A 17801-nucleotide genomic window follows, 5' to 3' on the forward strand; every position below is an offset into this window, starting at 1 on the left:
GTCTCCATCCCGATCGTCTCCTAGCAACCATGCGTGAAAATCGCACCGCTTCCTCACTTGCTTGCGGATGCTTGCGATTTTCACGCAGCCCCATTCACTTCTGTAGGGCCTGCGTTGCGTAAGAAACTCAGAATATAGAACATGCTGTGATTTTAATGCAACGCACAAGTGATGTGGGAAAATCAACGCTCATGTGCACAGCCCCATAGAAATGAATTGCGTTCACCTCACGCAGAGCACCCACGCGGAAATCTCGCCCTTGTGAGAGGGGCCTTAGTCTTTTCTGGACTGCCCGGCACTGCAGCCTGATTGCATATACAGGTCATTGTGCGCGCACTACAACTTGGGCTACTTTCACACCTGCCTTCGGTGCGGATCCGTCTTCTATCTGCACAGACAGATCCGCACAGATAATGCAAACGCTTGTATCCGTTCAAAATGGATCCGTTTGCATTATTCTTAAAAAAAAAAAAAAAAGTCTAAGTCAAAACTGATCCGTCCTGACTTACACTGAAAGTCAATGGGGGACGGATCCGTTTTCAGTTGCACCATATTGTGTCAGTGAAAACTGATCCGTCCCCATTGACTTACATTGTAAGTCAGGACGGATCCGTTTGGCTCTGTGATCTGATATGGGGGTCTGATCTCAGATCTGAAGAAGACTGGGTGTCTGTTCTGAGGTCTGATGAAAAGGATATTTCTTATTTTCCCTCTCTAAAACCTAGTTGCATCTTATCAGGTGCGTTTTATAGGGTGAAAAATACAGTAACTTTTTTTTCCCTGACAGTATCCAATCAGTGCTGCCTATGCCAGACCGTGCCAGGGGCATAACCACAACTGGTAACATCCAATTGGATCTGTATTGCAAGCAGCGTTTTGATGTCCGCCTCCAGAGTGGAATGGAGGCGCAACAGAGCAAAACTGATGCATTCTGAGCGGATCCTTATCCATTCTGAATGCATTGGGGCTGAACTGATCCGTTTTGGGCCCCTTGTCAGAGCCCTGAAACGGATTTCACAAACGAACCCAGAAACGCCAGTGTGAAAGTAGCCTTAACCTGCAGAACAATAAACCCTCATACTACAAAAATGTAAAAATATTATGGCCCTTGGAAGACAGGGATGGAAAAAAGGACAATTGGTCAGGGTTATTCCAGTTATTTAAGTTGACCTTGTCCGCAGAGATGAATAGAGCAGCATGTTAGGCACCACACCTCCATTCACCTTTAGGAGTCTGGCAGATATAGGCGATTACATGCAGTGGGCTTTTTCCTGCAGTCCCATAGAGATGAATGGAGTGGCAGAGCGCAGGCTTAATCCGATGCTCCATTCATTTCTTGTGGATAGGGGATAACTTGAAATAACCGGGACGCCCGGAAGGGTTTGAAGGTCAAGACAAAAAGGGACTGCACCTTCAACCCACGTAATGTTAGAACACTGTACACAGAAAAAAACATATGGTAGTCTGTGAAAAGACCCACCATATATGTGCAAAAGAAGGCCTCCCTCCGAGCCAAAGAGTAATAACTAGCTGGACTGTAAAATACTGAAACAATAAAACTGATCACAGGTCTGTTGGGAGATCAAAACTAAAGAGAAAAAGACCGGAAAACACAGTGACATCCAAATTGTAGGTATACCAATGCAGCCCTGGACAGCCAGATGGCAAATCCTGTGGCTCAAACCCTCCCTTAGCCTCATGGAGAAGTGCAGCATATGGGCCTTTTTATTGGGTGGTGTTTTTATTTTCAGTGAATGTCACTTGTCAGCAAAATGACAAAAAGATTGTCATTTATGAAGTTATAGCGAGAATTTCAGTTTATGTGAGAAACCAATAAAAGATAAATATCTGCTTTGTGTCCACATGTAAATTAGAGATTATCCTTGGACTCATGTACAGCATCAAAATGCCTGTGAACTACTGTGCTAGCCTGTGCTGGCAATTTCCTTAATGGTAAAGCTCTCAGGTAATAACGGTATTCTGAGGTTATAGCCTCTGCTTTGTGTTATATCAGTATTATATGCTGTACTTAGGCTTACTGCTAATGTAACATCTGAAATCAGGGGAGTGCAAGCTTCTCGTCAGGAAAGCTTCTCAAAGATAATAACCAATTGTTTCCAAATAACCACTTACTTCAGAATACTTCATTGTAATTTAGCGGAAAGTCATTATTTGGTTTCACGGCCAGTGAGCTTCTGTGGAGTTATATGATAGCACAGAGAGATGAATTATGGATTTTCTGTAGAAGAGAATACACACATATGTCTTTCTTTGTATTTAAAGGTGGTTGTGAAACACTGTAGCAGACCTCAGTGAGTGGCTGACCTGTGGTGGTGATCATACTTTTCTGGGACCGCTGGGTTTGGTCTCAGTGACTCCACGGCAGGCTCTACACGCTAATATCAGGGAAGGGGGCCATGGGGGCATGTGACCGCTGCAGCTAATTAGTGGTTGCATCGGTCACGTGCCCCAGACTACCCCCCCTCCCATGTCATCAAGATGTTGATATTAGTGCAGCAAGGAGATGAAGAGCTTGCCATCAAGCCATGGAGACCAAACCCAGCGTTGGGGACCTGGTAAGTACGATCACCACCGTGGGTAATCCACACTGTGAGGTCTGCTATAGTGTTGGATAACCCCTTTAATAGAACATTCCAAAGTGCAAAGCAGTCACAAAGTAGATTGAGACGGGGTCAGCAAACTATCAACCGGTGCCACATTGGTAATATATGGAGTCAATGCAAAGCTACAGAGGAATACCCTTTAAAGACAGCAAGATAGAGCACCCAACCCTAATATCTTGCTCTATAGTCAAACAGGGAGTAGGGATGAGCGAACCCGAACTGTATAGTTTGGGTTCGTACCGAATTTTGGGGTGTCCGTGACACGGACCCGAACCCGGACATTTTCGTAAAAGTCCGGGTTTGGGTTCGGTGTTCGTCGCTTTCTTGGCGCTTTTTGAAAGGCTGCAAAGCAGCCAATCAACAAGCGTCATACTACTTGCCCCAAGAGGCCGTCACAGCCATGCCTACTATTGGCATGGCTGTGATTGGCCAGAGCACCATGTGACCCAGCCTCTATTTAAGCTGGAGTCACATAGCGCCGCCCGTCACTCTGCTCTGATCAGCATAGGGAGAGGTTCCGGCTGCGACAGTAGGGCGAGATTAGGCAGATTAACTCCTCCAAAGGACTTGATTAATTGATCGATCTGCAGCTGTGGATCATTGAGCTGCTGATACTCAATTGCTCACTGTTTTTAGGCTGCCCAGACCGTTTGTCAGTCACTTTTTTCTGGGGTGATCGGCGGCCATTTTGTGTCTTGTGGTGTGCCAGCACAAGCTGCGACCAAGTGCATTTAACCCTTAATGGTGTGGTTGTTTTTTGGCTAATTCCTACATCAGTGTGAAGCTGTCACACCAAGTGCATTTAACCAACAATAGTCTGGTTATTTTTTGGCCATATACTACATCAGGGGCAAGCTGCGCCTGTCACCAAGTGCATTTGACCCTCAGTAGTGTGGTTGGTCAAGCTGTCACACCAAGTGCATTTAACTATCAATAGTGTGGTTATTTTTTGGCCATATCCCAGTCTAATTCTGTCAGTAAACCTATACCTGTCACCCAGCGCCTAAATACTAGGCCTCAAATTTATATCCAGCTAAATCTGTCGTTACTGCTGTACTGTTGTGGCTGGTCAAGTTATTTAGTGTCCGTCAAAGCACATTTTTTGTTCTGGGTTGATATACAATTCCCAATTTAGCAATTTCATAATTTAGTGGTTTCTGCTGTATCAGAACTATTTGAAATCTATCCCTAAAAGGGTATATCATATTCAAGGTGCACATAGGGTCATTCAGAATAACTTCACACACCCGCTACTGTGCATTTCCAAGTCTAATTCTGTCAGTAAACCTATACCTGTCACCCAGCACCTAAATACTAGGCCTCAAATTTATATCCAGCTAAATCTGTCATTACTGCTGTAGCTGGTCAAGTTATTTAGTGTCCGTCAAAGCACAGTTTTTGTTCTGGGTTGAAATACAATTCCCAATTTCGCAATTTCCTAATTTAGTGGTTTCTGCTGTATCAGGCCTACTTTAAATACATCCCTAAAAGGGTATATCAGAATCAAGGTGCTGATAGGGTCATTCTCAATAACTTCACACACACGCTACTGTGCATATCCCAGTCTAATTCTGTCCGTAAAACGTATACCTGTCACCCAGCGCCTAAATACTAGGCCTCAAATTCATAGTCAGCTAAATCGGTGGTTACTGCTGTGCCTGTATTAGTGTAATACGGTACCTAAATAGATAGCCAGATAGTGTTAGGTGTCTGTAAAAAAAGGCCTGAATTTGAATTCAATACATTGGGCCAAATAATATTTTTGTTGTTGTGGTGAACGATAACAATGAGGAAAACATCTAGTAAGGGACGCGGACGTGGACATGGTTGTGGTGGTGTTAGTGGACCCTCTGATGCTGGGAGAGGACGTGGCCGTTCTGCCACATCCACACGTCCTAGTGTACCAACTACCTCAGGTCCCAGTAGCCGCCAGAATTTACAGCGATATATGGTGGGGCCCAATGCCATTCTAAGGATGGTAAGGCCTGAGCAGGTACAGGCATTAGTCAATTGGGTGGCCGACAGTGGATCCAGCACGTTCACATTATCTCCCACCCAGTCTTCTGCAGAAAGCGCACAGATGGCGCCTGAAAACCAACCCCATCAGTCTGTCACATCACCCCCATGCATATCAGGGAAACTGTCTGAGCCTCAAGTTATGCAGCAGTCTCTTATGCTGTTTGAAGACTCTGCTGGCAGGGTTTCCCAAGGGCATCCACCTAGCCCTTCCCCAGCGGTGGAAGACATAGAATGCACTGACGCACAACCACTTATGTTTCCTGATGATGAGGACATGGGAATACCACCTCAGCAAGTCTCTGATGATGACAAAACACAGGTGCCAACTGCTGCGTCTTTCTGCAGTGTGCAGACTGAACAGGAGGTCAGGGATCAAGACTGGGTGGAAGACGATGCAGGGGACGATGAGGTCCTAGACCCCACATGGAATGAAGGTCGTGCCACTGACTTTCACAGTTCGGAGGAAGAGGCAGTGGTGAGACCGAGCCAACAGCGTAGCAAAAGAGGGAGCAGTGGGCAAAAGCAGAACACCCGCCGCCAAGAGACTCCGCCTGCTACTGACCGCCACCATCTGGGACCGAGCACCCCAAAGGCAGCTTCAAGGAGTTCCCTGGCATGGCACTTCTTCAAACAATGTGCTGACGACAAGACCCGAGTGGTTTGCACGCTGTGCCATCAGAGCCTGAAGCGAGGCATTAACGTTCTGAACCTTAGCACAACCTACATGACCAGGCACCTGCATGCAAAGCATGAACTGCAGTGGAGTAAACACCTTAAAAGCAAGGAAGTCACTCAGGCTCCCCCTGCTACCTCTTCTGCTGCTGCCGCCTCGGCCTCTTCTGCTGCTGCCGCCTCGGCCTCTTCTCCTGCTGCCGCCTCGGCTTCTTCCTCCGCCTCTGGAGGAACGTTGGCACCTGCTGCCCAGCAAACAGGGGATGTACCACCAACACCACCACCACCACCTCCATCACCAAGCATCTCAACCATGTCACACGGCAGCGTTCAGCTCTCCATCTCACAAACATTTGAGAGAAAGCGTAAATTCCCACCTAGCCACCCTTGATCCCTGGCCCTGAATGCCAGCATTTCTAAACTACTGGCCTATGAAATGCTGTCATTTAGGCTGGTGGACACAGACAGCTTCAAACAGCTCATGTCGCTTGCTGTCCCACAGTATGTTGTTCCCAGCCGCCACTACTTCTCCAAGAGAGCCGTGCCTTCCCTGCACAACCAAGTATCCGATAAAATCAAGTGTGCACTGCGCAACGCCATCTGTAGCAAGGTCCACCTAACCACAGATACGTGGACCAGTAAGCACGGCCAGGGACGCTATATCTCCCTAACTGCACACTGGGTAAATGTAGTGGCATCTGGGCCCCAGGCGGAGAGCTGTTTTGCGCACGTCCTTCCGCCGCCAAGGATCGCAGGGCAACATTCTTTGCCTCCTGTTGCCACCTCCTCCTTCTCGGCTTCCTCCTCCTCTTCTTCTACCTGCTCATCCAGTCAGCCACACACCTTCACCACCAACTTCAGCACAGCCCGGGGTAAATGTCAGCAGGCCATTCTGAAACTCATATGTTTGGGGGACAGGCCCCACACCGCACAGGAGTTGTGGCGTGGTATAGAACAACAGACCGACGAGTGGTTGCTGCCGGTGAGCCTCAAGCCCGGCCTGGTGGTGTGCGATAATGGGCGAAATCTCGTTGCAGCTCTGGGACTAGCCGGTTTGACGCACATCCCTTGCCTGGCGCATGTGCTGAATTTGGTGGTGCAGAAGTTCATTCACAACTACCCCGACATGTCAGAGCTGCTGCATAAAGTGCGGGCCGTCTGTTCGCGCTTCCGGCGTTCACATCCTGCCGCTGCTCGCCTGTCTGCGCTACAGCGTAACTTCGGCCTTCCCGCTCACTGCCTCATATGCGACGTGCCCACCAGGTGGAACTCCACCTTGCACATGCTGGACAGACTGTGCGAGCAGCAGCAGGCCATAGTGGAGTTTCAGCTGCAGCACGCACGGGTCAGTCGCACTGCGGAACAGCACCACTTCACCACCAATGACTGGGCCTCCATGCGAGACCTGTGTGCCCTGTTGCGCTGTTTCGAGTACTCCACCAACATGGCCAGTGGCGATGACGCCGTTATCAACGTTACAATACCACTTCTATGTCTCCTTGAGAAAACACTTAGGGCGATGATGGAAGAGGAGGTGGCCCAGGAGGAGGAAGAGGGGTCATTTTTAGCACTTTCAGGCCAGTCTCTTCGAAGTTACTCAGAGGGAGGTTTTTTGCAACAGCAGAGGCCAGGTACAAGTGTGCCCAGCCAGGGCCCACTACTGGAGGACGAGGATGAGGAGGAGGTGGAGGAGGATGAGGATGAAGCATGGTCGGGCCCATCACTGGTGCGTGGCTGGGGGGAAAGGCAGGACGATGACGATACGCCTCCCACAGAGGACAGCTTGTCCTTACCCCTGGGCAGCCTGGCACACATGAGCGACTACATGCTGCAGTGCCTGCGCAACGACAGCAGAGTTGCCCACATTTTAACGTGTGCGGACTACTGGGTTGCCACCCTGCTGGATCCACGGTACAAAGACAATGTGCCCACCTTACTTCCTGCACTGGAGCGTGATAGGAAGATGCGCGAGTACAAGCGCACGTTGGTAGACGCGCTACTGAGAGCATTCCCAAATGTCACAGGGGAACAAGTGGAAGCCCAAGGCCAAGGCAGAGGAGGAGCAAGAGGTCCCCAAGGCAGCTGTGTCATGGCCAGCTCCTCTGAGGGCAGGGTTAGCATGGCAGAGATGTGGAAAAGTTTTGTCAACACGCCACAGCTAACTGCACCACCACCTGATACGCAACGTGTTAGCAGGAGGCAACATTTCACTAACATGGTGGAACAGTACGTGTGCACACCCCTCCACGTACTGACTGATGGTTCGGCCCCATTCAACTTCTAGGTCTCTAAATTGTCCACGTGGCCAGAGCTAGCCTTTTATGCCTTTGGAGGTGCTGGCCTGCCCGGCGGCCAACGTTCTGTCTGAACGTTCAGCACGGCAGGGGGCGTCATTACAGACAAACGCAGCCGCCTGTCTACAGCCAATGTGGACAAGCTGACGTTCATAAAAATGAACCAGGCATGGATCCCACAGGACCTGTCCATCCCTTGTGCAGATTAGACATTAACTACCTCCCCTTAACCATATATTATTGTACTCCAGGGCACTTCCTCATTCAATCCTATTTTTATTTTCATTTTACCATTATATTGCGAGGCTACCCAAAGTTGAATGAACCTCTCCTCTGTCTGGGTGCCGGGGCCTAAATATATGCCAATGGACTGTTCCAATGTTGGGTGATGTGAAGCCTGATTCTCTGCTATGACATGCAGACTGATTCTCTGGTGACATGAAGACAGATTCTCTGTTACGGGACCTCTCTCCTCTGCCTGTGTGCTGGGCCTAAATATATGACAATGGACTGTTACAGTGGTGGGTGACGTGAAGCCTGATTCTCTGCTATGACATGCAGACTAATTCTCTGCTGACATGAAGACAGATTCTCTGTTACGGGACCTCTCTCCTCTGCCTGTGTGCTGGGCCTAAATATATGACAATGGACTGTTGCGGTGGTGGCTGGCGTGAAGCCTGATTCTCTGCTATGACATGCAGACTGATTCTCTGCTGACATGAAGCCAGATCCTCTGTTACGGGACCTCTCTCCTCTGCCTGGGTGCTGGGCCTAAATATATGACAATGGACTGTTGCAGTGGTGGCTGACGTGAAGCCTGATTCTCTGCTATGACATGAAGACTGATTCTCTGGTGACATGAAGCCAGATTCTGTGTTATGGGACCTCTCTCCTCTGCCTGGGTGCCGGGGCCTAAATTTATGACAATGGACTGTTACAGTGGTGGGTGACGTGAAGCCTGATTCTCTGCTATGATATGAAGACTGATTCTCTGCTGACATGAAGCCAGATTCTGTGTTATGGGACCTCTCTCCTCTGACTGGGTGCCGGGGCCTAAATTTATGATAATGGACTGTTACAGTGGTGGGTGACGTGAAGCCTGATTCTATGCTATGACATGAAGACTGATTCTCTGGTGACATGAAGCCAGATTCTGTGTTATGGGACCTCTCTCCTCTGCCTGGGTGCTGGGCCTAAATATCTGACAATGGACTGTTGCAGTGGTGGCTGATGTGAAGCCTGATTCTCTGCTATGACATGCAGACTGATTCTCTGCTGACATGAAGACAGATTCTGTGTTATGGGACCTCTCTCCTCTGCCTGGGTGCTGGGCCTAAATATCTGACAATGGACTGTTGCAGTGGTGGCTGACGTGAAGCCTGATTCTCTGCTATGACATGCAGACTGATTCTCTGCTGACATGAAGCCAGATTCTGTGTTATGGGACCTCTCTCCTCTGACTGGGTGTCAGGGCCTAAATTTATGACAATGGACTGTTACAGTGGTGGCTGACGTGAAGCCTGATTCTCTGCTATGACATGCAGACTGATTCTCTGCTGACATGAAGCCAGATTCTGTGTTATGGGACCTCTCTCCTCTGCCTGGGTGCCGGGGCCTAAATTTATGACAATGGACTGTTACAGTGGTGGGTGACGTGAAGCCTGATTCTCTGCTATGATATGAAGACTGATTATCTGCTGACATGAAGCCAGATTCTGTGTTATGGGACCTCTCTCCTCTGCCTGGGTTCCAGGGCCTAAATTTATGACAATGGACTGTTACAGTGGTGGCTGACGTGAAGCCTGATTCTCTGCTATGACATGCAGACTGATTCTCTGCTGACATGAAGACAGATTCTCTGTTACGGGACCTCTCTCCTCTGCCTGGGTGCCAGGGCCTAAATTTCTGAGAATGGACTGTTCCAGTGGTGGGTGACGTGAAGCCAGATTCTCTGCTATGGGACCTCTCTCCAATTGATATTGGTTAATTTTTATTTATTTTATTTTTATTTTTATTCATTTCCCTATCCACATTTGTTTGCAGGGGAATTGCCTACATGTTGCTGCCTTTTGCAGCCCTCTAGCCCTTTCCTGGGCTGTTTTACAGCCTTTTTAGTGTCGAAAAGTTTGGGTCCCCATTGACTTCAATGGGGTTCGGGTTCGGGACGAAGTTCGGATCCCGAACCCGAACATTTCCGGGAAGTTCGGCCGAACTTCTCGAACCCGAACATCCAGGTGTCCGCTCAACTCTAACAGGGAGCACCATAATGTTATATATAAGCCTATAGTGATATTTGGGGCCCAGTTTTTTTTATATATATATATATATATATATATTAGAAAAGTCCAGCGGGAGCACCAACCAGGAAGCGGGTGCAGTGTCCACAGGGGCCGCGGCAACACCCCAATAATGTAACTTGAAGAAAAGTTGCCACAATATGGGTGAATAAAAGTTCACTATTTTTCACTTTTAATTGGAGTGCAGTCCATTTTCTTCAAAAATATATATATAGTCCTATAGTAAGACAAGCAGCAAAGCACTATAGTGAGATATGCAGCACCAGATTGTTCTGACACATACAGCCCTTTAGTAGTACATAGCACTCTATATGCAAGCCAATAGGAAGTGGCCTATTCTCTCATATACACTAAAATAATTATGCGGTCCCTGTGTAATCATGGCAGCAGGATCCTGAAGAATAGGTCTAGAGTCTCACAGTCAATTGTTCAATATTACCGGATCCGTGCCGCAAGAGCAACAAGAAATATCTCAGAGATGGGTAACACATGTTGTCTATCCTAGACCATCCTTCAACTCTACCAGTTTGATGCTGCAATCAATCTGGGAAGCTGGATCTACCTGTGTCTGTGTCTTCTGCAATATCCATCAGTCAAGAACAGCACAGCATAGTGACATACCGTAAAACACAAGTATCTTCAAAAATGCTTTACTGCACTTACAGGATTAAAAATTGCAAAACAGCATATAAAATTTATTCTTGAGGACTTGCTAGACACAGGTTTTGCACCACTTCTTCAGGGACATAAGTGATAGCATAAGTGATTATAAGAAACGTTGTAATGTATTTTATTACAGAAAAATGCTTCTTTATCCATTTACTAGCCACTTCTCATCCTGTAGCCTGCCTCCTTCAGTGAGAATGCACTGTCAGTGCACAGCTACAATTGTGCAGAAACAGCTTACATGTTGTCCATAGAAGTCTAAGGGAGGGAGACTGAGGTACAGACTCATAGACGCTGCTATTGGTTCCAGTAAGCATTTTACTGTATCACCCCAGTGCTGGACTCAAAGCTACACTGTTCAGTACTGCTGTATAATGTCCTCCTTGCTGCATCTGCGGGTGTGCTACAGACAGGAGAGCAAGAATTCCTCTACTCTGTGTGCACTGTATGGGAGACATCATAGCAGCTAGTCTCCGCTCTTTAGCACAGGGAAAACTAACTATTAGAGATGGAGGCGGCAGAGGAAAACCTTGTGAAAATATACAAGTCCTATAATGGCCAAGTATAGTGTTATTCCTCCTATACATAGCTTATTTGAAAAAAAAAAAAAACTGACTCGACAGTGTTGTTTTAAATATATTGCTATAAAAAAAAAAAAAATGCATGCAAAACAATCCTGCTTCTTCAGTAGAAGAATACATGTAAGCAAAATGGGTGAATGCTGTAGATATTAAAGCACTAGTTGCTTTACTTGTGTATATTTCTATGGAAGTGAACATCTGGTCCATAACTAGACTGTTTTTAGAACATAATAGCAGTTATGGGAAATGTATGCTGTGACTTGTCATCTTAGATTGCTTTGTTATTTTTGGTTTACGTTTATACTAACTAATTATCATGGCTGTTTAACTGCAATTTTACTACTCTGTACCTAATGTTCTATGCTAATGGGGTCTTTTCTTTAAAATCTCTAAAATGTAATGAAACAATGTTTACACGAGCAACGAATAAGTACAGGGTCTTGTATAAATTGAGACTGTTTATTAGACTCGTAAATTGAAGCTAACTACTTTCCATATGCCCTTTTTAATAAGATGTTGAAGCCAAGATGGAGGGGCATCGCCTGCTGTGGACCCCAGTCTATTAGACTAAGGCTACACTGCGACATTTTATAATGCTAGTTTATGGTGTTGGACTGCTACATGACAGTCGCCCAAAAATCCATCTTGGAATAGTCGCACAACAAATGCCGTTGTGTAGCTGTAGCCTTAGGGTATAAGCCCATGGTGCAGATGGCTGCATGCAGCCAAGTCACACCACCTGCAGCAACTGATGATTTTGCTGTAAAATTTTGTGGCCATTGGCTGCTGCAGGTGGCATCAATTGGCTTCATGTGGCCAGCTCCACCTTGGGGTCGTACCTTTAGGCAGAGCAAGGAGCCACTAACCACTGAGTCTCTCAGTCTAGCAGATCTGACCTGTCCATATATTGCAGATGAATGTAAGGGTACTTTCACACTTGCAGCAGGACGGATCCGACAGGCTGTTCACCCTGTCGGATCAGTCCTTCCGCTATTTCGCCGTGCCACCGGACCGCCGCTCCATCTCCATTGACTATAATGGGGACGGGGCGGCGCTCCGGCGCAGTACAGCAGTTCGCGGTCAGAGGCCGCCGGACTAAAAAGTCGGACATGCAGGACTTTTAGTCCGGCCGCCTTTCACCGTGCACTGCCGTACTGCGCCGGAGCGCCGCCCCCGTCCCCATTATAGTCAATGGGGACAGAGCGGCGGCACGGCGAAATAGCGGAAGGACGGATCTGACAGGGTGAACAGCCTGTCGGATCCGTCCTGCCGCAAGTGTGAAAGTATCCTTAGGCATGTAATACTAAACTGCTCCTGCTGTAGCTGAGTATAACTGCCCTCGGCCATAACACTTGACCGCCAGGGGCTTCTGAAGTTTGGCTTACTGCGATCACTTAATCTGTGGGCCATTTCCTATTTAAAGAGGAATTGTCTTGATGATACAGCTTATTTTATTAGAAAATCTAGACTTCTAATAAGTCTGTATAGATTTCCTTGCATATTTAAATGGTGCCAATTTTTGTTTTCAACCCTTTTAGAGTGTACTATATACAGTTGCAAGAAAAAGTATGTGAACCCTTTGGAATGATATGGATTTCTGCACAAATTGGTCATAAAATGTGATCTGATCTTCATCTAAGTCACAACAATAGACAATCACAGTCTGCTTAAACTAATAACACACAAAGAATTAAATGTTACCATGTTTTTATTGAACACACCATGTAAACATTTATCAGTGCAGGTGGAAAAAGTATGTGAACCCCTAAACTAATGACATCTCAAAGAGCTAATTGGAGTGGGGTGTCAGCCAACTGGATTCCAACCAATGAGATGAGATTGGAGGTGTTGGTTACAGATGCCCTATAAAAAACACACACCAGTTCTGGGTTTGCTTTTCACAAGAAGCATTGCCTGATGTGAATGATGCCTCGCACAAAAGAGCTCTCAGAAGACCTACGATTAAGAATTGTTGACTTGCATAAAGCCTTGCAGTCCACGGTAAGACAAATTGTCTATAAATGGAGAAAGTTCAGCACTGCTGCTACTCTCACTAGGAGTGGCCGTCCTGTAAAGATGACTACAAGAGCACAGTGCAGACTGCTCAAAGAGGTGAAGAAGAATCCTAGAGGGCCAGCTAAAGACTTTCAAAAGTCTCTGGCATATGCTAACATCACTGTTAGCGAATCTACGATATGTAAAACACTAAACAAGAATGGATTTCATGGGAGGATACCACAGAGGAAGCCACTGCTGTACAAAAAAAAACATTGCTGCACGTTCACAGTTTGCACAAGAGCACCTGGATGTTCCACAGCAGTACTGGAAAAATATTCTGTGGACAGATGAAACCAAAGTTGAGTTGTTTGGAAGAAACACACAACACTATATGTGGAGAAAAAAAGGCACAGCACACCAACATCAAAACCTCATCCCAACCGTGAAGTAAGGTGGTGGGGGCATCATGGTTTGGGGCTGCTTTGCTGCGTCAGGGCCTGGACGGATTGCTATCATCGAAGGAAAAATGAATTCCCAAGTTTATCAATACATTTTGCAGGAGAACTTAAGGCCATCTGTCCACCAGCTGAAGCTCAACAGAAGATGGGTGTTGCAACAGGACAACAACCCAAAGCATAGAAGTAAATCAACAACAGAATGGCTTAAACAGAAGAAAATACACCTTCTGGAGTGGCCCAGTCAGAGTCCTGACCTCAACCCGATTGAGCTGCTGTGGCATGACCTCAAGAAAGCGATTCACACCAGATATCCCAAGAATATTGCTGAACTGAAACAGTTCTGTAAAGAGGAATGGTCAAGAATTACTCCTGACCATTGTGCACATCTGATCTGCAACTACAGGAAACGTTTGGTGGAAGTTATTGCTGCCAGAGGAGGTTCAACCAGTTATTAAATCCAAGGGTTCACATACTTTTTCCACCTGCACTGTGAATGTTTACATGGTGCGTTCAATAAAAACATGGTAACATTTAATTCTTTGTGTGTTATTAGTTTAAGCGGACTGCGATTGTCTATTGTTGTGACTTAGATGAAGATCGGATCACATTTTATGACCAATTTGTGCAGAAATACACATCATTCCAAAGGGTTCACATACTTTTTCTTGCAACTGTATGAAGCAGATTTGTAAGCATTGGTTATTGTCTTAACATTTTTGGATAATGTCTGATAAACTCTGTTTATGCAGTAAATTTCTTTTGATAGCTAAAATAAATGTGTTTTTTGCAATCAACCAAAACAATCTTTGTTTTTTTAAAGGCTAAAATTGTCCATGTTACGCTTGATGGATGCAGCATTTCTCCACCTGAAGGATTTTTGATCCGCAAGGGTCCTGGCAACTGTCACTTTGATTTTGCTCAAGAGATTCTTTTTGTTGACTATGTTACGCAACATCTTAGTGATAAACAATCAAGGTAACTTTCTAAATGTCTCTTCAAAATTTTTATTCATATGACAGTAACAACAGAAGACATTTCTACTTTATTTCTCTAGAGTATATTCTGTTATTAAATCCTGTTATATATTAGTGGGCTTCATATGTGATTATCAAAATCTCTCATTTTAGCCATGGTGGTGTTCTGGTCTGTCAAAATGTTATCACAGTTTCACACATTGCAGAGTATCATAAATCGCAACCACATACTGTAGAGTAAGACATACTCAAGTACTGAGTCTGCTGTTGGGTGAAGGTCCTGGTCTGTCCTGAGGATTGGCCGTAAATATCAAAGTCTCAGAAAGCTCCTTAAAATTTACTTTATGTAAAATTGAATCTAAAAAAATAAACCAGAAACATATTTGAATATGTTGATTTAAAAAAAAATCCTGCAATAATACTTCTGCGCTATCATATTTTACTACAATATTTTTTTTCCAGCAATATAAAATGCATTGAATCTGCTACCATGGATTATGAAGCACCGTTGATGCCATGTGGCTGTATCCTTTTAAGCTGTTGAATTTTTTCTAAAATTCTGAGTTTGAGGCTACATGCACACAACAGTGAAAAAAAAGTCTGTTGAAAACTGACATTTTTAATGGACGTATTTTTCACTGATGCCTTTCTGAGAGACGGACGTTAAAAATGGACCCATTCAATTGTATGGGGGCAGTGAAAACGGACAAGATAGAACATGTACTATTTTTTTACGTCCGTTTTTAACTGACAGTCAATAAAACTCTATAGACTACCATTGATCTTAAAACGGACGTGTGATGGCCATTAAAACAATGTACATCACATGTCCGTTTTTCACTGTCGTGTGCATGTAGCCTTACACTAATAAGTACAATTGTTTTTCAAATAAAAAAAAGTGAATCATTAGTACAGTATTTTGTATGCAGTAAAAAAACAAACAAAAAAAACCCAAAGGTGGCATACATGCACTGTAGTTCAGATCACTTCTATGTTGGTGGCCCGTGCCTGCTGTCGTTGGTGGCCCGTGCCTGCTGTGGGCAAGGGCATCTCTCTGTGTGCCATGGACTTGCTATAAGAGGAGGAAGCTGCAGAAGGGACAAGTGGAAATCTACAGAGGGTACTATACAGTTGTGTTCAAAATAATAGCAGTCAGACATCACTAACCTGATCAATCACTGTTTTTGGTAGAAATGATATTTCTACATGGCAAATCATTTACTAGCAGGTGTAGTAGAGTAATACAAATCCAACAGAGCCAACAGTCATGACATGCATGGTGCTGATTCTGATCTCTAATTCAATCACTTATCTAAAGGGGCATGTTCAAAATAATAGTAGTGTGGAGTTCAATTAGTGAGGTCATTCATCTTTTTGAAAAACAGGTGGCAATTATTGCCCTTATTGAAGGAAGGCAGCAAATGTTGTGCAGGCTGGTTACAGTGCATTTCTCTCTGAAATTCTGAGGAAAATGGGTCGTTCCAGACATTGTTGAGAAGATCAGCGTACCTTGATTAAAAAGTTGATTGGAGAGGGGAAAACATATAAAGAAGTGCAGAAAATGATAGGCTGCTCAGCTAAAATGATCGCAAATGCTTTAAAATGGCAACCAAAACCTAAGAGACTAGGAAGAAAGCGAAAAACTACCATTCAAATGGATAGAAGAATAGCCAAAATGGCAAGGACTCAAGATCAAAGAAGGTCTATAGAGACCTGTGAGTACTGTTAGAATTAGAAGACGCCTATGTGAAGCCAAGCTATCTACAAGAAGCCCCCGCAAAGTCCCACTGCTGAAAAAAGACATCTGCTGAAGAGGTTACAATTTGCCAAAGAGCACATTGACTGGCCTAAAGATAAATGGTGCAACATTTTGTGGAATGATGAAAGTAAGATTGTGATTTTGGGGTCTAGTGGCCGGAGACAGTTTGTCAGACGACGACCCCCCCCCCAACACTGAATTCAAGCCACAGTACACTGTGAAGACAGTGAAGCATGGTGACGCAAGCATCATGGTATGGGGATGTTTCTCATACTACGATGTTGGGCCTATTTATCGCATACCAGGGATCATGGATCAGTTTGAATACATCAGAATCCTTGAAGAGGTCATGCTGCCTTATGCCGAAGAGGAAATGCCCTTGAAATGGGTGTTCCAACAAGACAACGACCCCAAACACACCAGTAAACGTGCAACATCTTGGTTCCAGACCAACAAGATTGACATTATGGAATGGTCAGCCCAATCCAATATCTTAATCCAATAGAAAACTTGTGGGGTGATTTTTAAAGCAGTTTCTGAGGCAAAACCAAGAAATAGAGAAGAACTGTGGAATGTAGTCCAATCATCCTGGGCTGGAATACCTGTTCACAGGGGCCAGAAGTTGGTTGACTCCATGCAACACAGATGTACAGCAGTTCTCAGAAATAGTGGTTATACAACTAAATATTAGTGAAGTGATTCAAAGGAAAGCAAAATCTTCAAACAGTGTTCATTTTATATAATGAATGTTTGTAAAGAAGAATACAAACACTGCTATTTTTTTTGAACAGTCTAATATTCACTATTCTTTTTTTTTAGAGGAACAACACAAATTTGATATATTTTTCTTCATGTTTTGATTTGGAATAGAATGTGTAGTGTTCCCAATACATTTGTGTGTATGGAAATAAAAGCTATTAGAAGGATTTTGAGCTTTATTCACTTTTTTAAACACACTGCTATTATTTTTAACACAACTGTATAAAGTTTGGACACTGCAATTCTCTGCTTTATTTTGTAAGGACAGATAATCATTTTAACGTCATACATGTCTAGTAATATAATATTTTTTTTTGTATATGGCTAACAGGTGGCTAATAATAAAAAAAATGAGCTATACTCCATACGCCAATCCCCCTGCTAGAAATGCCAAGAAAGACCCACTCAGGCAATCACTAGCTGAGGTAAGTCAGCAATGTGGTCAGCAGTTGATTGAGTGGAACTTTCCTAGCATTTCTGGTTTGTGGTGCTGGGAACAGGAAGTGGGGAAGTGAGCATGGCTTCCTTTTATTTGTAATAATCTGTGAACCACTTAAAAAAAAATACCACTGTTCAACCCCTTTAAGACATGACCCAGCTGATGGCCGAAGTCTAATGCACCAGGTAATCAGCATGCATCAGGTGTTCAGCCGGACAAGATTTTGGCTACATCACAGATACATTTGTCTTTTCCTTAAAA

At 45.0% G+C, this 17801-nt stretch overlaps 1 protein-coding gene across 2 annotated transcripts in view; it reads left to right on the top strand.

Moving 5' to 3' along the window:
- Positions 1–17801, top strand: part of LOC122945692 (katanin interacting protein) — a 205555-nt gene that overhangs the window by 121458 nt on the left and 66296 nt on the right. For both annotated transcript variants that reach the window (XM_044304839.1, XM_044304840.1), the window contains 2 exons: positions 14430–14584; positions 15046–15107. In XM_044304839.1, the coding sequence (XP_044160774.1) occupies positions 14430–14584; positions 15046–15107 (217 nt within the window). The remainder of the gene's footprint in view (positions 1–14429; positions 14585–15045; positions 15108–17801) is intronic.

The sequence above is a fragment of the Bufo gargarizans genome, chromosome 8, assembly GCF_014858855.1.
Source record: "Bufo gargarizans isolate SCDJY-AF-19 chromosome 8, ASM1485885v1, whole genome shotgun sequence".
NCBI lineage: Eukaryota > Metazoa > Chordata > Amphibia > Anura > Bufonidae > Bufo > Bufo gargarizans.